Genomic DNA, 24,709 nt, shown 5'->3' on the forward strand with positions numbered 1-24,709 from the left:
GATTCCGACTCGGCATGATCACGGTGCATGGTAATTGACCACTGCGACTACCTACGTCTGTGGATCTATAGAGCTAATCCAAGTGCAAGACTGAGTTCCGTGCGTCTAGTATGTATTGTACATATGCGGTGCCTCGGCGGAAGAGACAATGTGCGCCCACTCCTGAGTCTCAACGAACGTTTACGAGTGCCTGAGGTGTCCTCCGGTGCCCAAGGTATCCTCCGGACTGCGGAGCTATCGGACGTCTAGATTTGACAGCTCTTCCCTGGCAAAGTCTACAATCACGGCGAGTTCCTGGTTACGTGGTTAGGAACGGATAATCCTGTAGTACTCCGGACAGGAGCAGGGGCTGGCCACGCGATCTCACGCGGCACGCGGCGAGTGATAAAATAATAACCCGTTCCGAACCGTGGTTTAAATCGCGGCCCCCAAAAACAAAACAAAAACCTTCACCACCCCCGGTGGGGTGGCTTGGAAACCCCGATAGATGGAACACTGTCCATGCTAACTCCGCCGGGTGCGTGACCACTAGGCCACGCGGGTTTTTTCCGTACAGGAAGACTGTTGATTCCGTTAATAACCACGTCGCGCCAACATGAGCAACAGGCTTATCGACCACGCCAGGTGTGTCCACCCCCACTGCCCAAGTTCGGCCCGATGTGAGTTACCTACGGCCAGAATACACCGCCATTGTCTCGACTCTCACTTCTGGACACAGGGGGCGAGTGCTGATATGTGAACTGCTTGAGAATACGATCTTCTACCATATACTCGAACCAAACACTTGATGTGTATCCTTCTCCATATCTACTGCTCAACTAACGCGTAGGCCCGCAAGAGAGAGAGAGAGAGAGAGAGAGAGAGAGAGAGCGCATCAATTTATTGTCGCATGCGGTCTTTAATAGACTATGGCAACCACCAAGCGTAGACCCACAATACATATAAGAAATATTCCGGATCATAGTTATTCGAGTGACATGTCATGACCACGCACGTGCAAGCCAAGCCAAACTTGCCCCGCTACTTGGTTAGTTATCGCGAGCCCGGGGGGTGTGGCGAGGCGGCGGGAGGGGCATATGACGCTATAGGTATCACGAACATCAGAGTCGCGCCTCACCCACACCGCCGCCGCCACCGATCCCGATCCCGAAGGCACCTTTTGCCAGCCCGCGCCGCACACGACATGCACGAGATAGTCACGCTCCAGCTGGGTCACCAGGCCAACTACGTCGGGACGCACTTCTGGAACACGCAGGTATGCGGCGCACACGAGCACACATCTTTGGCATGTTGTGCTGGGGCACGGGGTAGCTGACGGCGCGTTAGGAATCGTATTTCACCTACGGCGACGATGAGGGGCCGAGCCCCATCAACCACGATGTGCACTTCCGCTCCGGCCTCGGCGCCGACGGCACAGAGACGTTTATGCCGCGCGCACTGATCTACGACTTGAAGGGTTGAGCCACCAACCGTGATCGAGTGGGTAGGTGCGGGTAAGGAAGAGCTGGGCTGATGTGTGGTGACTGCTACGCCATGGGGAATAGGCGGCTTCGGTACCTTGAGGAAGATCAATGCTCTCTACGAGGTTGGGGAGGCGGCCGGTAATCCACCGAAGGGGTCTTGGTACGGTGCTCTTCTGCTCCACTGGATATCACTCTGCTTTTTGACGTGATGACGGTTTGTCTGATTTTCCGGGTGCTTGCTGGCGTGAAGGGATCATGAGACCACTACACAACGGCAGGAGCAGATCGAGGCTATCCAGTACCAGAAGGATCTCGAAGCAGTAAGGATGCCTGTCCTGTCCTGTCTGTAGTCGTCTTAATACCAAGCTTATCGGCAATCTGTGTTCTGCATAGGGAGTTTTCCCGCCTGCCGCGCTGACCACAGATGCGGTGCGATACTGGAGCGATTACAATCGAGTGTACTACCACCCCAGATCATCGGTCCAGATCAATGAGTACGAACTGAACTCGGGGATCCAACCGTTCGAAGGATACGGACTGGGGCAAGAGCTGTTCAAAGACTTGAACCGTGAACATGATATCATTGACCGTGACTTCCGGCTGTTCGCGGAAGAGTGCGATCAGATGCAAGGGATACAGCTCTTGACCTCTACAGATGATGCCTGGGCCGGCTTCGCTGGAGAATATCTCGCCGAGCTCCGAGATGAGTACGGCAAGGTCGGCATTTGCACATGGGGACTGGAGAGAACGGACCGGGTTGTCAGAGTGAGTCCTAGTGGTGCTGTGCATATCTTCTGGCCAGCCAGCCTCCTTCTTTTTTTTTCTTTGCCTTCTTCGTCTTCGCCCTTCACTCTGCTATTGCAGTCGAAGTATAGGGGAGCAAATCAAGCTCCCGACTTCCGGGACATCCGGTGGGATAACTGCCAGTTTATATTACCTCTCGCCACACTGCATAGTGGCTATTTTTGTTATATTATCGCACACAGTTGAGCTCGTCAGTCATAGTGATAGCAGAACTGACGTGGATACTGGGGGTGTGATCGACACAGGACAAACAAGTCACCCGAACGATTGCGCTCGCGATGGCCTTGTCGAACATTGCGTCGCTTTCATCCGTATACATCCCGTTATTGAACCCACCTCTGCCCAGTGCGCTTCCAGGCTATCTGAGTGTCGATCGGACTTCGGAATGGCATACGAGCGCTCTGCTCTCTGCCGCGATGGAGACTAGCACGCTTCCCACACGGCTGCACGACGGTGCTGGCAGGCTAGGGAGAATGGACGACTTGGCGTCTTTCCTGAACGTCAATGGAGGCCAGAAGATTGCGATGCTGTCCATGTTCGTTAGCGGGCCCGAAGAATCCCCCAACGCCAACGATGGCTCGTATGACGATGGGCGTGTCCCGCACCCTCCGAGATTGGAAATGATCAAAAAGGCTGGCAGAATCAATTGCTCGTGGGGACAGCAGGAGACTAAATCGTGGAGAACTGTAAAGGAGGACCATGTCTTTGCCGAAGCGAATGTTGCTAGAGGCTTCGATGATGACGATCCGGAAGAACCGGTGCAACCGGAGCGCACCGGAGATCGACACGAACCTATTATTAGCAGGTGGGGGCACCCCGGCAAGATCACGTTGTCGGCACACCCACAAACTCGCACCGAGAGTGGGAGGCTGGGTTGAGGCTGCGGGATTTTTGTCCTACCGCCTCACTCACCACTGCCGACGTCGCTCGCTATCCCCACTTTTTTCTTCGTGGCTCGGTTGCAGTGCTAATTCGTATTATCTGTGGCACAGCATCACCAGCCCGCTGGCCTTCCCACTGGTCGACAGCTTCCCGTCGATCTTCCCTGTCGCACCAGCCACAACAGCGCACGGCAATACACACGCAGCGATCCACACACGCCTAGCCTCGAGCTCCGCCGTGATTGCAAGAGTCAAGGGTGTCAGGGAGGTCGTGGGATTCCGTGTCGGCGTCGAAGAGAGGGAGGTGCTCATGAACGATCTGGACGAGATTGTGGACGGATTCGCCCACGGTTGGATGAGTGATGATGATGATGATGAGGATTGATCTGTATGTACATAATGTAACTTACATAACGGTCCGCTAACGAATTAAACCGTTTGTCGGGCATCTACTTGCATGACGAGCCCCGTGCTTCACTTTTCTTTACAATCCGGGGCCCTGCACCGACGAAAGGACGACCGATGGCCTTAGGCGTAATATGCGTGGCGGCGTCTGTATAGAGTTACCTACTGCGTCTGAGGCGTGTACTCCACATATCTTACTTGTGCGTACCTGACGCTGCCGTGCTTAGCGGGCCTTCCGTATCCATTCCATCGTGGCGTTTTAAGCTATTTACCCAGCCCGCCGCCTAGCTCCAGTGCTCCACCGCCTAGAGTAGCTTCTACCATCACCGCCAAACAACTTCGAGACCTTCTCTCTACCCCACCTTCCCATCTCTCCGCCACACAGTCCACCATAGCCCCAAGATCTCCCGATGCATTGGGGAGGTCGGAATCGACAGGACCGGCCGACACGTCCCTGATGGGAGCTGGCGGAAGCTGTGATTGCTACACGCTGTCTCCCGCTGTCTCCCGCTGTCTCCCACCAGGACTGTCTGGCGGCAGTGACTGCAACGCTGCTGCTCGGGAAGGGATGGTTTATTGCCACCATGTGTCAGGCATTGAAAAGCGGCATTTTCTCCTCGGATCCTTACTCCCACTACATGGCGTCGACGGCCTGGAGTCTATTCCTGCATCATAGACCCTTGACTTTGAATTCGACTGCGCGGGCACTGGGAATCGCTGAATCCCGACATCCTACTGCCTACGTATAGATCCCCGGAAAGCCTCGGACCCCTCCAGTCAGGCCCCGACCTCGCAAGCTTTGTCTCCGAGTCCGTCCCGGAGCGGGCCGTATCCAATTCACTCTTTACGCGGCTGGCGGGGGTAACTGCATTGGGTCGTCGTCCAAAGCTCAATCCGGAGCTGATGGTATTCGTTTCATGCTTGAGAGCTTTGGTTGGAACTCAATCCAACCCGCCCGTCAATGAGTGTTTGATTGAAGAGCTTGCGTTTCTAGTGGACGGATTCGAATTTCGAATTTCGGGCTGAGGATTGGGGATTGGTCGGTGGTTTTGCTTTCTCCGTTTCGGTGGTTTTGCTGGTTTTCAATTAGGTATGATACCTAAATAACCGGACAATGGAATTGTACACCGCAGTGTGTATCATTACATACAGGAACCGAAATGGGGCTCTCAGCCACGGTCACGGTCAATTCCCCGAGATGTGATACCTATACATACCGGTAGGCATGTGCTCGTGCAAAGACATACCGTACTATGTACTGAAAACCCCTTGTGACCTTGTCCGTGCGGTCCCCGCAAATACATACATCGCGAACATCAATTCCGCCGCATGAGACTCACTGCCTCATAGTGCTGCAGGATCGAAGCGGGGACGAAAGCTTGTACGGGAGAGCCATGTACCTACGGCTAAGGGCCGGTAAACCGGGCCACATTTACATATACCTCTGGCGGGGCCACACCACACGCTCGCCAACACACACACCGAGTGCGGCGTCATAGGATCATAGGGAGCATGATAGGTACCGTAACGGCTTAACCAACCATCCATCTGCCATCTACCATCCATGACATCCGGATGCAGGGTTGGGATATACCTAGTTAAATATGGTGTCTTTTCGGTGCTCCGATATGGTATGAGCTCCTCCACAGCGTGTCGGGAGAGCATGGTACCTACCTACCTACCTATTTACCTCCCCATGTATGTATCTAGGTACCTAGATATGCGTCGGGTATCCATGATATGCCCACCGGTGGGTACATAGGTAGGTATGTACTATGATAGCGTTATCGACGTTGGCAGAATGTCCACAACAAGAAGCCGAAGCTTCAAGCGGGAAGTCATGGGCCATGCTGCCATGGTGACATGGTGACATGGAACAACTTTCCGGATTGCCCTTGTCCTTGCCCTTGTCCAACGCTTTGCCAATGTCCATGGCTGCCGGGGTTGGGGGATTCAGATAACAGCACCGGAGAGCGATAGATATGTAGACAGATAGATATCCCCAGTGGCAGCATGCCGTGCTGCAAATTGGGCTTGCTCGCCTTTGGCCTACCCAGGTACACATGTGGGGCGGCCGGTTCGTGGGGCACTAGGTACTAGATCTAATGCTCTTGTCGGTGTGATTATGTTATCGGGAGTAAAATACGGTAGGGAGTAGGTACTTCTCAGGTATGTACGGTATGTACGGTATGTACCTACCTCTTGCTTATCCACAGAGAGCATGTGAAAGTGAAGCTTTTTTTCTTTCTCTTTTTCTCCGGATTCCCCTGCGTATGTAAAGGATGCAAGAATCATGTAGATGGCTTCGCTCGATGAAACGGTCGTGTGCATATTTTTCTCTTCTCTTCCTTTTTTTCCTTTTGTTCGTCCTCTGTGGCGGCGAGAAAAGCGGCTCCCCCTTTTTACCGCTTTTCCCGTGGGCGATGAGCATGATGATGATGACGGTGCCTGTTACTCTACTCTGGTTACTGCCGATGAATTGTTAGTTAGTCAAGTACTTTGTTACCGCAGTTTTGCGGTTCGGGTGCAGCCTCGCCTGCAGTGGGATATCAGCACTAACCCACTTGTGAGCCGCTCTCCCCTCTCGACACTGTACTGTGCGGGGGGGAGGGTGGTCTTTTCCTCTCTGGCAATCGTGACGAGAGCCGTCACTGGTGCGTAAAAACGGTTGCGGATATCTACTATTGTCCGTATCCGTGTCCCTCTCTCTCCTTTTTCCGTCCGCAACTCCCGGAAAAGGGATGGCTGGCCGGCTGTCTGGCTGTCTGGCTGGGTGGCCGATTGCGGAGAATTCTCCTGCGAGGATGGACTTTCGTTGCTCTTCTTTTCTTCTTTTCTTTGCGACACTGACACTACGATTGTCTCTCGCATGCTGCCTGCTCTATTCAGGTACCAGTACCTATAGTACAGCCTCGTGCCGTAGTTAGTCAGGTACATAAGTAAGAAGTACCTATTTGCGGTGCGGCTGAAGTCGAAGGGATGTATTTGGTTCCTGACAGGATGTAACTATTTGGTTCCTGACTCGATGTATCTGGTTCCTGACGTGAAGGTACATCTTTAGGTAAGTACTGTACATAGCTATTCCAGAATCCGCCACTCCACTCAGGCCTCCCAGATACGGTATGTAGTAGGGCTGAGCGCTCTCGCACCCGGCAACACCAGCCCGATTGCTACTGCCATTCCGGGCATCTATGTACCCAAGTGGGGAGTCAATTAGTAATAAGTATGAAAGTAGTTACTTGGGTAGATACCTCACTCCGAGTGGAGTGTTGCTTGGTGGAGTGGGGTGGCTCGTGCTCGCGTGTAGTTAGAGGTACCGGATTCACTCGGATACCTAGCGGCGATTCGAGAGCCTTTCCTCGCTTTGGGGCTCAACCAACGGAATGGGCCGATGCCGGGGGACCGTTCGTTACTGGCCGGCTCCTTGTCCGTTTGTTGCTTCCTTCTGGAACTCATGCTGTTGGTATGTTCGTGGACATCAACCGCGCGCTGGTGCTGGATGCATATTGTATGCGCCGCAACAACAACAATAACAACAACGACGTCAGCAACAACGGATGACAATGGGTACATACCGGGGATGGCGTCGGTACATGGCGGAGTGGTCATCGATACATATTCTACTCTGCAGCGCCAAAGTGCCCAGCGCAGTCCGCAGTGTCCACACCACAAAAGTTAGGTACGCATGAAACATGCAGATTGGGCTAAGCTATCTGGGAACGGGAGACGCGGGAACGAGGAGGAAGAGCCAGAAGGAAGCTGTCGGCAAGGCGTGGATGCTGCTGATCCCCCTGCGCCCCTCCATCCATCCCACCACGATGCTTAGTCGAGGATGATCGGTCACCCACCCCAAATCGGGCAACAGTGTTTTGCTGGGGCCCACATCTAAGCATGTTTTGTGGTGCTATCCGAGGAGAGAAAAAACCTGAGCGAGCATGCTGAGCACATACGGGTGCGAAGGGGGATATAAACTCGGCTGCCCATCCCACTCTTCCTCTTCTTCTGTTACTCTGCACCAATCCTACCTTCATTCGCTTCAAGGGGATTCCGTCTTTCACAACAACCTTCGTTGAATAATATATCCTGATACCACTCACCTGCAATCATTCGCTTGGCTGGTGCTGTTGGACATATCTACATACTATTTCTCGGTAGGTCTTCATCTTCTCTCCAGCTGTGGCGTGATGGATCCGTGGCTAACATCTCCTCAGGATATATAACATAAAAAGGAAAATATCAGACCCTTCATAGCAAACATGAAGAACTCATTCGCTGCCATCCTGTCCCTCGCCCTGGCGAGCGTGGCTGTCGCTGAGGCCGGTGACTACGGTAACTACGACTACACCCCCGAGGCTCCGGTTTACACAACCGAGAAGCCGTCGTACAACACTCCGGTGTACACGCCTGAGGAGCCCGAGTACACCAAGCCTGCGTACACCAAGCCAGCATACACTAGCCCGGCCTACACTCCCGAGGAGCCCGAGTACACCAAGCCGGCGTACACTCCTGAAGAGCCCGAGTACACCAAGCCTGCGTACACCAAGCCGGCATACACCAGCCCGGCCTACACTCCCGAGGAGCCCGAGTACACCAAGCCGGCGTACACTCCTGAGGAGCCCGAGTACACCAAGCCGTCTTATACCAAGCCGGCGTACTCCATCCCGGCGTACACGCCCGAGGAGCCCGAGTACACCAAGCCGTCTTACACCAAGCCGGCCTACACTACCCCGGCCTACACTCCTGAGGAGCCCGAGTACACCAAGCCGTCTTACACCAAGCCGGCGTACTCCATTCCGGCGTACACCCCCGAGGAGCCCGAGTACACCAAGCCATCGTACACAAAGCCGTCGTACACCACCCCGGCTTACACTCCCGAGGAGCCCGAGTACACCAAGCCTGCGTACACTCCCGAAGAGCCCGAGTACACCAAGCCGTCGTACACCAAGCCCTCGCACACCAAGCCGGCGTACACCACCCCGGCTTACACCCCCGAGGAGCCAGAGTACACCAAACCTTCGCACACCAAGCCGGCTTACACCACCCCGGCCTACACTCCCGAGGAGCCCGAGTACACCAAGCCGTCATACACCCCCGAGGAGCCCGAGTACACCAAGCCGTCTCACACCAAGCCGGCGTACACCACGCCGGTGTACACCACCGAGACTCCCGTGTACCCCACTTACACCACCACCTACGAGACCTGTATCACGTTCCCGACCACCTACAGCTCGGACAGCACCACCTACACCACCTACACCAGCACCACCGCGACCATTACTACCACCACTTGCGAGACCACCGAGTACCCCACCGAGTACCCGACCACCGAGTACCCTACTCCCACTGAGTACCCGACCACCGAGTACCCTAGCGAGTACCCCGAGGAAGAGACCACGTCTTGCACTACCACCGAGACGACTGAGTACCCCACCACTACTCCTGAGTACCCGGAGGAGACTACGTCTTGCACCACCACCGAGACCACGGAAACCACCGAGTACCCTACTACTACTCCCGAGTACCCCGAGGAGACCACGTCTTGCACGACCACTGAGACCACCGAGACTACCGAGTACCCCACCACTACTCCCTACTACCCGGAGGAGACTACGTCTTGCACTACTACCGAGACCACGGAAACCACCGAGTACCCCACCACTACTCCCTACTACCCGGAGGAGACCACGTCGTGCACTACCACCGAGACCACCGAGTACCCCACTCCCGAGGAGACCACTGAGTACCCCAGTACTACTCCCGAGTACCCTACTCCCGAGACCACGTCGTGCACTACCACCGAGACCACCGAGTACCCCACTCACGAGACCACTGAGTACCCCACTCCCGAGGAGACCACGTCTTGCACGACCACCGAGTACTTGCCTACCACTCCCCCGTACGTGACGACCACGACGACCTACGAGACGACCCTCACCAGCTGCCTGACGTACCCGACTACCTACGTCACTGACAGCACCACCTACACCTCGTACGTCGAGACTACCGACTACATCACCTCCACCGTGTGCGAGACCTCCTCGTACCCCGTGTACGTGACCGTCCCCGTGACCTACACTCCCCCGGCCGAGACCACGACCTACATCGTTCCACCGGTCACCTACACTCCTCCTGCCGAGACCTACACTCCTCCCGCCGAGACCTACACTCCTCCCGCCGAGACCACCACTCCTCCCGCCGAGACCTACACTCCTCCCGCCGAGACCACCACTCCTCCCGCCGAGACCTACAGCACCGGCAGTGTGACTCCTCCCGTCGCCAACGAGACTTCGTACACGTCGCCTCCCGCCGCCGCCACTAGCGAGGTCCTGACCGGCGCCGGTAACGTGGTCCGCGCCTCGTCTGCCCTGGTTGCCTTCGGTGTCGCTGCTGTCTTCGCCATGTTCTAAGCTATTTTCTAATATTTAATGTTTGCTTTTCCTTTTCTTTCTGGGTTGGTTTATGGATTTTGTATATTTAGACGATGAGGGGGACATTCTTTGGGATTGTGGGGGATTGGGATGCATGGATGAGAAAACACTCTTTATGATCTATGGATATTGGTCGATGATGGCATGGAATGGAATGGAATGGAATGGAATGGAAAAGGATGATGGGACGAGCCTCGGGAGGATGGATGGGGTTAATTTTAGTGTTTGTGTTAGTAATTGATGCGTATTTATGGGCAATACCAAGTATGGATTTGAACCATGAAGAATTGTTCGGTCTGCGTGATCGCGGTGTGATAGATGTGATGTGGTGGGATGTGATTTCAACTCTATTAGAACATGATGTAAATACGTTATCAGCGGTAGAAGCGAATGGTAGTTGTCGATATGATCTTGGGACCGCAGTGGGCTACCATAATAAGTTCTGTGTCATAAAATAATGCCGAGTTGCTACCAGACCAGATCATCACCATGGTCGATAACCGTGAGGGTTTTGGTAGTTTTTACTATTGGCAGAGCCGAAGCAGCCCTACCACCGCATACGGTAGATAGAGTAGGTAGAGTAGAGTATTGTACTCGGGTGGAGGGAAAGCCGTGCACCATCACCACTACCAAATGGTACTTAATGGGGTGCACCATTTAACCTTACACCCGAGTACATTCCCTATCGTCCAACACCACAAGCCGAAGTTCCAAGCCCAAGTTCCAAGCCCAAGTTCCAAGTTCCAAGTTCCAACAACCAGGCAACCGGACAACCGCCAACATCTACAGACACACACACACGCACACACAGAAAGAGAGAGATCCAACCCTGAGCGCGCGCGTCTCTCCTCTGCGCCTCCGCGGCTGCATCCTCACTGCATTCCCACTGCATCCCGACTGCATCCTCATTGCATACCGTAGGCAGCTTCAGCCTTCAGGTGCATAACCCCGTAAACTGCGCCGTAGAAAGTTCCTATCTATCTATGTAGATTCTAGAATGCACGTACGTACCTGCATCCTTCAGGGGAATTCCGTTAGGGATGGGGGTGGGTGATGAGCACCCATCCGCACAAAAAACCACGCAGCCGCATATGTATGGCTGAAACGACGGCTTATGCACATACACACCGTATGTACATATGTAGCGGAGCTACTCTCGCCGCTCGGTGCATCTGTTTCAAGCTTCACGTTTCAGCTTTTCGAATTTTCTAGCTGGCTTACGGGTGGCTTACAGGTGGCTTGCAGCTGGCTTGAATGCATGCGGGCAGCGGAGGTGCCGAGTAATGAGTGCTGAGTACCGAGTACTTACAAGTTATGTACCTATCGTTAGCCGGCAGGATGTTGCTCCGCTGCCCGCTGCGACGGTGAGGGGCGGTGACTCGGTGTGGGGTGCTGCGGCTGGGCGGGGCTGAAGAATTTGCCGTGGCGGCGTGGGGGCGGAGCATGAATATCACTCGGCGTGGGTATCACTCGGCGTGCGGATGGGATTGGATGGTTGGCTGCTGGGGCTTGAATGGCCGGCGGTGCTGGTACCCACCTACCTAAAGTACGGGTGTAAGGGTAAGTGGTGCACCCCCTTAAGCGCCATGGCTGGGTGGGTGGCCGGGTTGATGATTTAATGGTGACGTTCTCGTTCTCGAATATTTGGCTTGTAAGACGAACTTAAGACCGCCACCCACGATCGTCGAGCGAATTCAGTCGTTGTGAAGTCTATTGTTCGAGCATTCGGCCGTTATACGAAGTCTATCGCAGCACGAAAGCATGAAGCAAAAAGGTGTCCGCGATCCGGTACCGGAAGGTGTCAGTCATAGAGAAACGACTCGGGACAAACGACTACAGATCATTGCGCTACGCGAGAAAGCGGGATGGAGCTAGAGGCAAATCGCAAAGGAACTCAAGATCGACAAAAGCACGGCCTCGAGAATTTATCAGCGTTATCGCCAGTACGGCACTCCTTCGAATCGAAAACGACCCGGCAGACCCCCGATTTTCGACGCCGCAGAGAAAGCCCGTCTCGAAGCCTTTGTTGCCCGCGATTCCCGTACTCGACGTCTCAGCTGGGAAGCTATCTGTATCGAAATGGGTTATGCCTGCGACCCTAAGACAGTTCGAGATGCGATGAAGTCTATGGGATATCACAAATGGCTCCCGAGAAAGAAGTTCGATGTCGAACCTGACAACAGATCGAAGCGGGTTGCATTGTGTCAGGCCAGGCTACATTAGACTAAGGGGGAATGGAAAAGAGTTATCTGGACCCATGCATCCTGCTTCTCGACTGCAGGATTTGGTCACCATCCATGGGTGATTCGAAAAGATGGCGAGGAGGATCACCCTGACTGTGTTGATACACAATTCGATTCCGGACGCCAATCGACGATGGCCTGGGGAGCATTCTGCGGTACAACGAAATCCAATCTTGTCTTTGTACCTGGCAAGGCGAAGATCGATTTAGCGACCTTTGTACGAAAGATTATGGAGCCTGCACTGGTACATTTTTGGCATCAGTGTTGCGAGGAGTATGGATGGACAATTGTTCAGGAAGACAACGCTCCAGGGCATAAAGGAGATGCCAAAAGCTATAGGGAATGGAATGGAATGGAGGTTTTAGAGTGGCCAGCAGATTCTCCAGATCTGAATCTGATCGAAGCATGTTGGGAGGATATGGAGACTGAATTGGGAGAGACTTAGGAACGAGTGTCGGATGTGGAGGTGTTGGAAACTATGTTACGTAATGCTTGGGGTGATATTAAAGAGGAAAGGTTGGAAAGATTGGTAGAAGGTATGCCTGCAAGGTTGCAGGCGGTGATTGATGCTGGAGGAGCACCGACAGCATATTGATGGTTGGGTGGGAAGGGGTGGTGCACTATGTACTTTTTCCGACTCATACAAATACATCACAGCCGATCACTCGTTTTTCTCTATCTAGTCTACATAGTGCCATATATTTTTTACGGCGTTTAGAATTTCGTAGTGGTGGTGGTGCACCACTTTCCCTCACACCCAAGTACATACTAAGTATGTGTGGGGGTTGAGTGACCGAGGCCTTGGAAAGGGTTTCTTTTCGCTGGACGTTCACGAGGGGTCACTCAGGATGCGCATGCGCATGAGTAGCGAGCAACTGGGAAGCGGTAAATTTCAATCTCATCTCGATCGGTCGTTGGCTCAAGGTAGCTCATCGTCTCCACGAGTCTAGCTAGCTATCAATACCAGTATGAAAACACCTTGGAGAAACGTAGACTCGATATAGTAGACTCAAAGTTCATTCTCGCACTGACACTGGGTGGTAGAGAACAGAAATTGAGATCATGCTCGTTGAAAACCGAGAGCGTACAGTAGAGTATATTCCCCCCATGAACACCAAACAAGTGATTACATTTTAAAAACAATCCCATATCCTCCATGACTATTAGAAAAAACAATCTTTCCCATCACCCCCCCTGTGCCTCCGCGACCAACCCTCGCGACCATCTCCAGCCGTCTTTGGCTTTTTCTTCGCAGTGTTGGTGCGTGCCTGGCCAGAGCCTTATTTCTTGTCAGCTATGGACGTCGATCTGGGGGGGGGTATGTAGATAGCTAACCTTTGGGGGACACCCTTTCAACTGGCATCTTCGTATGATCCGGGGACCGCCGGGGTTTTCTGGTTGCGAGTTAGCTACCTAGACTTCTGAAAGGATATGGATTATGGGATTTCTCATCTTTGTGCTCAATCATCCAGACTCCTCTAGTGCAGCACCTTCTCGAGCTTCCTAATGATCCTGACAACAATGCCCTTCTTCTTCGGCGCCGGCTTTGTGCCGATGTAGTAGTCCTTGCCGTAGACGTCGTCGAAGTGGTTCGCCTGCCCGCCCTTGACGGATTGGAACAGCCACTCGTGCGGATCCGAGGAGTACGCGAGGTCGCTGACGCTTTCGACGCTGCTGACTGGCGAGCGGATGGGAGCGGAGGTGGAAGGCATTGTGCTGAGTGATCGGTGGTGATAGCGGTGGTGGTGGTGGTAGAAGATCGAAGCTGGAATGGAGATAGATGTGTCGAGAAAGCGAGCAGGTGAAGATAGGGAACCAGAGGAAATGGGGAGGGGAAGGGGAGGAGAAGGGGTTTTTAATCCTCTACGAAGGGAGCAGTAAAGTTCGCAGTGATCTGGCTCCTCCTGGTGCATTACGCAAGACTCTCCTGGTCGACTCGGAATAAACTCTGAGTTCGAGATCGAGGAGTTTGTACGGCTGATTCCAGCAGGATCCAGACCAGACTCGTCCGAGATGCTGCCCCTATGACCTATCGCACAGTATCCCTCGGAACATGGTTTGGTGGACGTAAATAAGCTTAAATAAACTCCAATCTATAATCTATTCTCCCGCGATACTTTCAACGTAACACTTTTGCATACGAGGTCACGTAATGGCTTTCCCACTTAGCTAAAAACCTCGTGAGCCACCGAATGTAATGGTGTCTTCTCGAGCCTGTGGGGTCTAGATGCGTTTAGTATTTGGAATTGCCTTTCCCCAAGGATAGAATCACAGCCTGTTTACACTTTGTAATCGACCGAATGACAAGAAATCACTGTTGCTCGATATAGTATGAGCTCCAGGACTTGGACGAGAAGTCATGAGGGCTGGCTTTGCTGTTTGGCTTGAAAGACTATCTATCGAGGGCGGGTTAAGCGTTGGGTAGTGGCCGGAAATTCTGGTACCGTGACATACATGACGGTAAATTACGGTATTGTATGGTACGTGACCACTCTATTTTTACCAAAAGATGAGTACCTACCAAAGGTTATTGTCCATGGTGTAGAGGACGAACTCTCTCACTGGTAGCGGTAGTTACATGGTCAGAAACTGCCCCCGAAGAATCTTCTGGAAGCGGAACCCTTTTCAAAGCTTCTGGAGAAAGCACGAGATCCTTCTGTAAGGCGAAGAAGCAGTGCACCACACTGCGGGGATATCAAGAGAAAGTTTATGACACTTGGAAGGCGTTCATCAGAATTCTGGAATGGAGTCATGCACTTCTGAGGCTGATTAGCTGGCGTCAGATTTCTCCAGAAGTCAGAACGGCTGCTGGAAGTTGAGAAGGAAGTGAGCGAAGGGGATCCTATCTGGTTTGACTAACTGGCACGGGAGAGAGAGAGAGAGGGCAGAATGAGGGTGGGGAAAGGGTTAAAGAAAACAGCAACGTCAATAGGTACCTGGCCAGACCTGTATTCACTTGTTTACTTAGGAATAGAGAGAGAGAAATACGAACCGGCAGCACTGGGCGAGTGAGCGAATGTGACAGGCAGCAGTAGCGAGCGCATCAATCGACCTCACCGGCGCCATTGAGTCTGTCATTCGCGGTAGTTGTTCCAGCCTCGAATAATGTTCCAAGCCCGGCGGTTTTACAACTCAATTTTTAGTCCTCCTAGGAAGAGTCTCAGCTCTCCATTCACGGCCGACCTGAATATCAGACTCCAGAGTCCGTGAGCTCTGGAAGCCTGACGGAGCCATTGCCGGGAAATGTACCACTAGACCGCGGGCCTAGCTTTCAGCCTTGTACCTCAGCCTTCAAGCACCATACATACCTGAGCTCAGCCTTCCCTAGTAGCTCACACCCCACCACACCCCTCCATTCACCGCACCCCTGCCCCTAGCTACCTACCTTACCCACTCCACCATGTCCCCCACCCCACCCGCCACCTCGAAGACCTCGAAGCTGGACGACCTAACGTACACCTACCTCAGCACGCTCGACGAGTACCAAACGCAGCAATCGCAGCTCAACACCGACCTAACACGAGCGTTCATATCTCTCGCGCACGCCAATGTCGTCGCGCCGCCGGCTGGCGGAAGGTACGGGCGCGAGCAGTTCGAAGTCGGCGGACGCGTTATAACCGCCACGAGGGGGGTGCTGATCTCCGAAGAGGAGGAGGGGGAAGTAAGGTGGGAGTATATTAAGTTGCCGGAGCAAGAGGAGGATGTGGTGAAGGAGGAGGAGGAGAAGGAGGAGAAGGCCGAGGAGGGGGGACTACGCCATCGGAAGCCCGCGTCCACCGCGACCTCATCCAAGCCCTCGCACCCCTCCGCCCCCTCCGCCCCCTCCGCCCCCTCCGCCACCGCCGACTCCTCCCCGCCAACCCCGACCCCGAAGCCGCGATCCGACCCAACGCGCCTCTTCCACGCGCTCCCGCCAGTCTCGCTCCGCGCGTCCGCCGCGGAGTTCACACTCGCTTTGCCCCGCATCAGCGCGCTCGCCACGACGGTGCACAAGCTGCAGCAACTAGTCTCTCAGATCTCGCACCACCAGCGTGTAAAGAGTGTCTACAAAATCCTTGTTTCGCCGCCGGCGTGGCCGCTGGAGGTGTCGCCGCTGGATCGCGAGAGTGGATTTGTACATCTGTGTACCGCCGAACAGACCGTGGGCGTGCTTTGTAGGTTTATGGGTGGCGTGGAGAAGGTGTGGGTTTTGAAGGTGGGGTATAGAGGGATTGCGGAGGACACGAGGTGGGAGGGCGCCGAGGATGCGCCCGGCGAGGAGTTTCCGCATCTATATGGGGCGTTGGAGGAGGGGACGGTGGAGGGGACGGCGGAGCTGGAGAGGGGTGATGGGTGGGAGAGCGTCGACTTGGAGCACGTGGAGTGGAGGTGATAAGTCAACGATTGCTTAATGTACAAGAATTACTTTCTCTTCCGGTCTATAGTTTTGCCCCAGCCAGCTTGCGGCTGTGATTTACGACACCGTCACGGGGGGCTCCTCCTTGGTCGTGGCTTCGTATCTCTTGCCGCGGAACGACCATACTCCCCAATTACCCTGCGAGAGATCCGTGGGGTCGGCACTGTTGCGTATTGTAAGCAGTCTACCATGGGAGTGTAGTGGAAGTCAAACTCACTCATTGATATCCCACCGCTGACTCTTGAACGCATTCTCTCCCGGCTCCAGCAAGATATCGAACTCGCCCTTACACTTATCATGGACCCACTCGACATCACGGACCATATCGGTCTCGGTGTATCCAGTGCACACGATGGGAAGTTTAGTCTCCAGCAGTTTCGGCAGGGTGTACTCCCACTCTGCCGCACTACCGGGGTGTCCGAGTCCAGGATGGAACAGGACGAAGCAGTCGAAGTACGGGTCGTAGGGAGCGAACGCGCCAGCGTCGTGAAGCGTGTGGAAGTACTCGACGAATGTCGAGATCTTCATGTGGTAGGATATGCGCTCAGATAGTGCGCCAAAGGGGTTGGAGGAAGTGCGGTCCGGGAGGGGGTACTCGGCTTCCCTGCCTTTCATGGACTCCGGACCGATGAAGATCAGGTGGAAGGTGGAGCGCGGGAACATGTAGGCTAGCTGGTACCAGACGTCACGGGGGAGCGAGGACTCGGCGCGTGCTCCAAGGATAAACAGGCGGACGGGGGGAGGGGTGGTGCGGATGTTTTTGACGTCCTGACCAGCACCGGTTGCGGGCGGGTGGAGGGTGTAGCGGAGTGCTGGCGGTGGGTGTTATTAGTGAGGTGATTGCGTCATGGGGAAATTGCCATACCCGAAAAACTGCGCAGTCCCTCGTTCGTCATCCTGTGCCTGAGCGAGTATGGCGAGAGCTCATGGACGACACTGGCAATGGTGGTGGGGTAGGTAAGTAGCTTCGTAGCCTGGCGTAGCTGGCGGTCCTCGTCGATTGCCAGCGCCCCGCGCGTGTACAGGAACGTATCCCAATTAGTCATGTTCACCAGCTGCTCTTCGATCTGCTCGCCAGGATGCTCAAACTCCGGGAAGAACCGGCCGGAACGGAGATCGTGCTCGTCCTCATTCGCTTCCTTGAGGGTGTCGCAGATGAGCAAGTGGTTCTCATAGTCCTCCGCCCAGTGCTCCTCCGAGCAGTACGTGGGAATACCGCAATCCGGACAAGTGAAGTTGATGTGCTTCGGCTCTGCGACATGAAGATGCTCCGCATGCGGGCAGTAAGCATTCGCTTTGATCCTCGCAGCACGTTCCCGGATCGCGGCGGATGGAGACTTGTCCCAGGCATGGAAGAGGTTGTTCTGGCGGAGTAAAACCCGCGTGTTGTCGTCGCCCTCGAGCACTCCCGGTCCGATCTCGCGGGGGATCCTGTACGCAGGAGGGACGGGTGGGGGAACACCGCCGGCTGGTGGAGTTGGCGATGTATTGTCTCTCGGAGATTCGCCGACTGTCACGGAGCTTTGGTGTCGGCGAGCGAAGGCGGGATACAACCGGTTGCTCGGGAGTGTCCGGCGCGCGGCTGGCCGCAGGAGATCAGATGGACGGAGGTGGGCTAGGCATCGTTGGGACGTAGCCCGGATTGACGCCATGATTCAGATATCGGATGGAGGTGAGTTTTCTGGAGGAGGTTGCTGTTGCTCACTTCGTCGTCTGGATGGGGGGACGTCGTAGTGGGGTGAGCTGTTGTCTGCTTCTCGCTATGATGTAGTCCGTCATAGGTGGAAGGTGGGATGATGATGTCGAGAGCCCGGCTGAGGGTTTAGGGTCATCCGAAGCGAGATGACTAAAAAAGCCGAAAACTTTTTTGCATTCACCTTCGTCTTCTCCGGATCAACTTCTCATCCTCACCATCACCATCATCACCACAGTCGCCAAACACCCCAGGACCACCGCCCATTGCACGCCGGCGAGCAATCGACCACTCGACGCGGCGCTCTCTGCCAGCACCCATCCAGTGCCGTGTGTCTCGCTGTAGGATAAACAGTCTCTTGCCTCGCTCGATCGATTTTCTCCCATGAATTGATCTTGAGCTGGATACCTGCAATTGCCAATATTGAATTCGTTCATCAGGCTTTGCACGAGTATGGGACGAGAGTGAACCCGACGCTTTTTGAGTACGGCCGTCTCTGGGAATTTCCCGATGTGGGACGATCGTAATTGTCGTTGGAACATGCACTACGAATACACACTTTTTTTCTCTCGTTATGTTTGAATGATTCCTTGTTGGCCGTGACGATGACTATCCCCACCACCGCGAACAGTTCCAACTCTAATTCAATTCAATTGAGAGTTAACTTATTCCTGCTTCCTGTAAATAAACGCATCGCTGTGACTAAGACGTGAATGGTTGAGATGAGACATCTCTCGCCTCAGCAACCGTGAGCGTCTTGGCCCTGCAATCTGGCCTTTTTGGTGAGCATGGGCATCTAACTGCTTTAATTGTTGTTTTTACGTTTCCCGTCACAGAAACCAGCCAGACAGCTCCCAAGTGAAAGGAAAGAACAGCTGGCACCTTCACAACCCGCTTGAAATATTATTCCCCTGAGGTCGTGAACTCTTTTTGACTTCCTTCCACTTCCCCGCAGCTTCCGCAACCTTCATTTCAACCACCCCAAAGAACACAAAGAGCTGCGTTCCTTCTACAAGCATCCACCGCCACCACCTCCGGGAGTCCCGTTACAGCAACACAACCTCACACCGCCATGCGGTCAAAAATATCCAACGTAGCCTTGACAAGCTTGTTCATCCTGCTCGTCACGCAATACGCCTCCGCCGCCAGCGCAATCCTCGGAATCGACATTGGCCAGGAGTTCATCAAGGCAGCTCTGGTGAAGCCAGGAATCCCTCTCGAGATCGTGCTCACCAAAGACACCAAGCGCAAGGAAGCGTCCGCGATCGGCTTCAAGCCCGCCAACATCCCCGCGGCAGAGGGCGAGTTCGCTTTCCCAGAGCGCCTCTACGGCGCCGACGCGATCAATCTCGCCGGCCGCTTCCCGAATGATGTCTACCCCAACCTCAAACAGCTGCTGGGGAAGATGGCAATCGACGATGCGGTAGCTGCCTACTCGGGGCACCACCCGTCACTAGAGATCCTCCCGTCGCCGGAACAGAACACCGTCGCGTTCAAGAGCAAGAGCTCGCCCAAAAACGGAGTGTTCACGGTCGAGCAGTTGTTGGCGATGCAGTTGAAGGCGATTGTTGCGCAGGCGCAGGCTATGGCCGGGACGGGAGCGGCTCCCATCAAGGACGTGGTGTTTACGGTTCCGACTTTCTTTTTGGCCGAGGAGAAATATGCGCTCACGCTTGCCGCGGAGCTAGCGAAATTGAATGTTATGGGGTTCGTCTCGGACGGTTTGGCGGTCGGCCTCAACTATGCTACTTCACGGACCTTTGACGAGAAGACTCCGGAATACCATATCGTCTACGATATGGGCGCTGGATCAACAACGGCTTCGGTGCTGCGCTTCCAGGCAAAGACTGTAAAGGACGGTCGGTTCAAGAAGACTGTGCAGGAGGTGTCGGTGTTGGGTGTCGGATTTGACCGGACTCTGGGAGGTGACCTGTTCAACGAGAAGATGGTGGACCTCCTGGCAGCGGACTTTGTTGGGAGCAAGAAGGGCCAGAAGGCACTTGCGTCGGCGGAAGACCCCAATAGGACCCTTCGCCTGAATGGACGGGCAGCAGCCAAGCTCTGGCGTGAAGCTACTCGTTCCCGTCAGATCCTTTCGGCGAATACAGAGACATTTTCCTCAGTGGAGTCGCTGTACGAGGACGTTGACTTCCGCTCGGGGAAGCTCACGCGTGCTCAATTCGAGGACGCTATCAAGGAGTACGAGCCACGTATTACGAGGCCCATTTTGGATGCCCTCGACAAGGCGGGTATCTCGCTGGACATGGTCAACACCATCATCTTGCACGGTGGTGCTGTCCGCACACCATTCGTGGGGAAGAAGCTCGAGGAGATCGTCGGAGGGCCCGAGAGGATCAGCAAGAACGTCAACCCCGATGAATCCGCCGTTTTTGGAGCCACCTTTAAGGGTGCCGGTGAAAGCGGAAGCTTCAAGGTCAAGGATATCGAGACTCACGATATCAACCCCTACGGTGTAAGCGTCAACTACCTCAAGTCCGAGAAGGCTGCCAAGGAAACGAAACAAACCATCTTCGCTCCTGGATCAGTAATAGGCAAGGAGAAGATCATTCAGTTCCCACATAAGCAGGATTTCGAGTTCGAAGTTGTCCATAACTTGCCACCCCGTCCCACTGACCCCAGGCAGCTCGTCGGCCTCGAAATGCTGTGGGATGTCAAGAGCACCAATGTCACCGATTCCGTCAAGAAGCTTCAGGATGATTTTAAGTGCACTGAGAAGGCTATCTCCACTCATTTCGCCATCACCATTGCAAAGAAGGACGGCATCCCCATTGTCTCCAAGGGTTGGGTCGAGTGCGAGGTTGAAGTTCCCGAGGAGAAGAAGGGCATCGTAGATGGTGTCAAGAAGGCGTTTGGCTTCGGAAAGGATAAGGACTCATCATCCTCCTCATCGTCATCCTCGTCGTCCTCGTCCACATCCTCCTCCTCCAGCACCAGCACTACAACCACCGGAGCCGCTTCCACAACCCCCGAAGCCGCTCCCAAGCTGATTAAGAAGACGCAACGCATCCCGGTCGCATTCACCACCAACAAGGCGGGCATTCCCTTCCTCTCGCCCGCCGCCAAGACCGCGCTCAAGGGCGAAATCACCTCCTTCGACACCTACGACAAGAACCGGCGCGCGATTGAGGAAGCCCGCAACGAGCTCGAAGCCTTCACGTACAAGACGCGCGAGCTCCTGTACAACGACGCGTTTGTCCTCTCATCGACTGAGGAGATCCGCACGAAGCTCACCACGCTCCTCGACGAAGCGGGCGACTGGCTCTACGGCGACGGCGCACAAGCCCCTCTCGCCGACGTCCGTGCCAAGCTCCAGAGCCTCAAGGACATCGAGGCGCCCATCTCCGTGCGCAAGAACGAACACGAAGTCCGTCCCGCCCTCGTCAAGCTGATGCGCAAGAGTCTCGACCAGGGCCGTGTTCTCCTCGGTGCCCTCCGCAGCGTCCCCGCTGAGGATGAGTCCCTGAAGTACACCGATGAGGAGATCGCGGAGCTCACTAAGCAGCATGATGATGCCGAGACTTGGCTCAACGACATGGAGAAGAAGCAGGAGGCCCTGGCGGGACATGAGGAGCCCGTGCTCACTATCAAGGAGCTGAACGCGCGTACGGATAAGTTGGAGAAAGTGGTCATGGAGGCGATCCAGGCCAAGAGCCGTGCCACCGAGGAGCTGAAAAAGAGGAAGGCAAAGGAGGAGCGCGAGAGGAAGAAGAAGGAGAAGGAGGAGGAGAAGAAGAAGGCTGAGGAGGAGAAGAAGAGTGAGGACGAGAAGGCTGAGACCGAGACTGGCAAGCCAGAGGTTAAGGATGAGTTGTAGATGGTGGAGGTGACACTTGTACGCTAGATTTACGGTTTGGTTTTATGTTGGCGCTTTTGCTATTGATCTGATTTTTACACTACATATATGCGAGACAGATGGAGACATCAGATCATGTTCCTTGAGTGACATCGTGTGCAATCCGTAGTACCTGGTCGTCCGTCGAAGTGCACATGCCCAGGCTAATCAACCCGCTCGGCCCGAAAGAGAGGGAGGAAAGGTGACCATAGGTAATGCCCGCAATCCGGAGCCCGGAGTTTCACATGCGGAGTTCCGGGCTGTGCCTTCGGGATCCGGGTGTGGTACGGAGCAGAGTGGTCTGAGGTAGGTCACTCAGCCTGGAGTCTGAGCCTGGCTTCGCTTCCCCCGGCGTCCTGTAGACGAAGAAAGCTCGTATCTAGGAGATAGAGTACACTGTAGTTACAACTTAGAGTCATGACGTGGGTCGACATGAGGGAAGGATGAACTCATTGCGATAGTAGGCGTGGTTTTGTTTCTAAGCTGTATCGAGAGTTTGTGAATGGCTTGGGCGGTTTGGCTTTGGCTTTTTTAGTCTGTGGGGAGAGTTGTGGTGTCATGAATGGCCACTTGAGATGTGTTCCTATGTAAACATGTACTCGGTATGTTTTGTCTCGATCGACAATAGGTAATTGCCAATTGAGGCCCATCTCCGTCTCCATCTCCAGCGACCAATACGGTACGAGCACACTGGGTACGCCCTGCCGAGCCACGACCCTCGGCACAACGTCTGCAGGTGAGATCAGCACGCCAAACTTCCCCACCATCCACCGGCGCAAGCTGCAAGCCTACATGGCCGGGGAGGGCGGCTGTGGGGTGATCATCCACATGCGGTAACTGCCTCGGCCCCCCCTTCGCTCCACAAGCCTCCCTCACCTGTGACGGGTACCGTACTACCGTGTCCCGTACTATTGCCGGATTGATAACGATGGGGAATCCCCCGGATCCTCTCCTCTCGTCAAAATACACACCTGCATCATACACACACGAAGAAAGAAAGAAGCAGAAAAAAAGAAAGAAATTATAATGTCGCTGCTTAACATCCCGCCGCTCGTTGCCGATAAGATCTCGCCGTATGCGAAGGAGCTGCTGCAGAAGGTGCGCGCGCGCAGTGCGAACTCCGGGATGGAATGGGACGCGGATGATGTTGATGATGACGACGATGCTGATGATGTGTGCGGCTATAGGTCGAGGCGTTTATCGAGGAAGAATGTAACTATTCACAAAGCTGGGCTCGAGAGGCAACTGCTGACGAACCGTCCGTCCTCCAGGTCAGCCGGCCGAGAAGATCCTCGATGCGCAGATGCCCAGCGACCCGCGTCAACGGTTCCTGAACACATACCCGAAGATCATCGACACGCTCAAGACGAAAGCGAAGGCTTGGGGACTATGGAATCTTTTCCTGTCGAACATCCACTACCGCGAGGGTGTTGCTCTCTCGAATCTCGAGTATGCACTCATGGCGGAGATGCTGGGGCGCTGCCACATCGCCTCCGAGGCGATGAACTGCTCTGCACCTGATACCGGGAACATGGAGACGATCGCGAAATACGGAAATGACGCGCAGAAGAAGCAGTGGTTGACGCCGCTGCTGAATGGCGACATCCGCTCGGCGTTCGTGATGACCGAGCGCTTCGCCGCCTCGTCCGATGCGAAGAACATCAACCTCGAGATCAGGCGCGACGGGAATGAATACATCCTCAACGGCACGAAGTGGTGGTCGTCTGGGGCTGGGGACCCCAGATGTAAACTATACCTCGTCATGGGGAAATCCGACGCACAGAACGCAGACCCGTACAAACAACAGTCCGTCGTCCTCGTCCCCCACGATACCCCCGGCGTCACCGTTGAGCGTGCGCTCAGCGTCTTCGGCTACGACGATGCCCCACACGGCCACTGCGAAATCAGCTTCAAGAACGTTCGCGTCCCGGTCTCCAACATCCTGCTCGGCGAGGGCCGCGGATTCGAGATCATCCAGGGACGTCTAGGCCCCGGCCGAATCCACCACTGCATGCGCTCCATCGGTGTGGCGTCTGTCGCCCTCGACCTCATGATCCTCCGCATCAGTGATCCCTCGCGGATGACGTTTGGAAAGGTCCTTTCGCAGCACGGCACAATCCTGGACTGGGTTGCGAAGTCGCGCCTCGAGATCGATGCTGGCCGTCTGTTGGTGCTTAATGCGGCCGACCAGATCGACCGCACCGACGCAAAGGGCGCAATGAAGGATATCTCCATGGCGAAGATCTATGTGCCCTCAATGGCCCTCGGTGTTATCGATAGAGCCATTCAGGCCCATGGTGCCGCCGGTGTCTGTCAGGACTTTCCCCTGGCGAGGATGTGGGCACATATGAGGACCATTAGGATCGCGGATGGACCTGATGAGGTCCACCTTAACCAGCTGGGTAGGGTGGAGATGAAGAGAGTTGCAGAGCTGTTAGTATTCACTTATCCCGCAATTGTTTGGCTACATGACTGACGAGATTTTGCAGGCGGGAGACATTCGAGCTGAGGGCGAAGAGGACGGAGAAGCTGATGACCGAGCT

General features: G+C 54.7%; 6 protein-coding genes across 6 annotated transcripts; 5 read left to right on the top strand and 1 right to left on the bottom strand.

The window, feature by feature from the left end:
- Positions 1–1,078: 1,078 nt before the first annotated feature.
- BZA05DRAFT_402980 (tubulin domain-containing protein) lies at positions 1,079–3,536 on the top strand. The gene is made up of 6 exons (XM_051484157.1): positions 1,079–1,255; positions 1,327–1,456; positions 1,545–1,623; positions 1,714–1,783; positions 1,857–2,228; positions 2,513–3,536. The coding sequence occupies exons 1-6, from the start codon at positions 1,184–1,186 to the stop codon at positions 3,143–3,145; spliced, it is 1,356 nt and encodes a 451-aa protein (XP_051337949.1). The 5' UTR covers positions 1,079–1,183; the 3' UTR covers positions 3,146–3,536.
- A 3,953-nt stretch (positions 3,537–7,489) lies between these two features.
- Positions 7,490–9,742, top strand: BZA05DRAFT_89291 (uncharacterized protein). Its single transcript, XM_051488762.1, has 3 exons — positions 7,490–7,704; positions 7,765–9,314; positions 9,388–9,742. The coding sequence occupies exons 2-3, from the start codon at positions 7,810–7,812 to the stop codon at positions 9,455–9,457; spliced, it is 1,575 nt and encodes a 524-aa protein (XP_051337950.1). The 5' UTR covers positions 7,490–7,704; positions 7,765–7,809; the 3' UTR covers positions 9,458–9,742.
- Positions 9,743–16,266: 6,524 nt separating this feature from the next.
- Positions 16,267–16,596, top strand: BZA05DRAFT_339747 (uncharacterized protein; the record flags this gene model as incomplete). Its single annotated transcript, XM_051480945.1, has 1 exon — positions 16,267–16,596. A coding segment is annotated over one exon (330 nt), but the record flags the coding sequence as incomplete, so codon positions are not given.
- Positions 16,597–16,606: 10 nt separating this feature from the next.
- On the bottom strand, positions 16,607–18,402 carry BZA05DRAFT_355584 (zinc-finger of mitochondrial splicing suppressor 51-domain-containing protein). The gene is made up of 3 exons (XM_051481388.1): positions 17,486–18,402; positions 16,838–17,432; positions 16,607–16,783 (listed from the first exon to the last, which is right to left on the bottom strand). Exons 1-3 carry the CDS (start codon positions 18,270–18,272, stop codon positions 16,678–16,680), a joined length of 1,488 nt encoding a protein of 495 aa, XP_051337952.1. The 5' UTR covers positions 18,273–18,402; the 3' UTR covers positions 16,607–16,677.
- A 744-nt stretch (positions 18,403–19,146) lies between these two features.
- Positions 19,147–22,278, top strand: BZA05DRAFT_403004 (Hsp70 protein-domain-containing protein). Its single transcript, XM_051484158.1, has one exon. The coding sequence runs from the start codon at positions 19,386–19,388 to the stop codon at positions 22,146–22,148; it is 2,763 nt and encodes a 920-aa protein (XP_051337953.1). The 5' UTR covers positions 19,147–19,385; the 3' UTR covers positions 22,149–22,278.
- Positions 22,279–23,192: 914 nt separating this feature from the next.
- BZA05DRAFT_339840 (acyl-CoA dehydrogenase/oxidase) lies at positions 23,193–24,642 on the top strand (the record flags this gene model as incomplete). The annotated part of the gene is made up of 3 exons (XM_051480948.1): positions 23,193–23,264; positions 23,354–23,378; positions 23,438–24,642. The coding sequence occupies 3 exons, from the start codon at positions 23,193–23,195 to the stop codon at positions 24,640–24,642; spliced, it is 1,302 nt and encodes a 433-aa protein (XP_051337954.1).
- Between the last annotated feature and the right edge of the window lie 67 nt (positions 24,643–24,709).

This window comes from Tricharina praecox (genome assembly GCF_024521635.1).
Source record: "Tricharina praecox strain CBS 144465 chromosome Unknown BZA05scaffold_18, whole genome shotgun sequence".
In the NCBI taxonomy this organism is placed as follows: Eukaryota; Fungi; Ascomycota; class Pezizomycetes; order Pezizales; family Pyronemataceae; genus Tricharina; species Tricharina praecox.

Bases quoted from the DNA above. Each gene is read 5' to 3' on its own strand.
- BZA05DRAFT_402980 (XM_051484157.1), top strand. From the start codon at position 1,184: ATGCACGAGATAGTCACGCTCCAGCTGGGTCACCAGGCCAACTACGTC. The intron at 1,256-1,326 runs GTATGCGGCGCA...ACGGCGCGTTAG, and splicing joins CGCACTTCTGGAACACGCAG to GAATCGTATTTCACCTACGG. The intron at 2,229-2,512 runs GTGAGTCCTAGT...TGATCGACACAG, and splicing joins GAACGGACCGGGTTGTCAGA to GACAAACAAGTCACCCGAAC.
- BZA05DRAFT_89291 (XM_051488762.1), top strand. From the start codon at position 7,810: ATGAAGAACTCATTCGCTGCCATCCTGTCCCTCGCCCTGGCGAGCGTG. The intron at 9,315-9,387 runs GTACCCTACTCC...GAGACCACTGAG, and splicing joins TACCCCAGTACTACTCCCGA to TACCCCACTCCCGAGGAGAC.
- BZA05DRAFT_403004 (XM_051484158.1), top strand. From the start codon at position 19,386: ATGCGGTCAAAAATATCCAACGTAGCCTTGACAAGCTTGTTCATCCTG.
- BZA05DRAFT_355584 (XM_051481388.1), bottom strand. From the start codon at position 18,272: ATGGCGTCAATCCGGGCTACGTCCCAACGATGCCTAGCCCACCTCCGT. The intron at 17,433-17,485 runs GTATGGCAATTT...ACCCACCGCCAG, and splicing joins GGGACTGCGCAGTTTTTCGG to CACTCCGCTACACCCTCCAC. The intron at 16,784-16,837 runs GTGAGTTTGACT...AATACGCAACAG, and splicing joins CAGCGGTGGGATATCAATGA to TGCCGACCCCACGGATCTCT.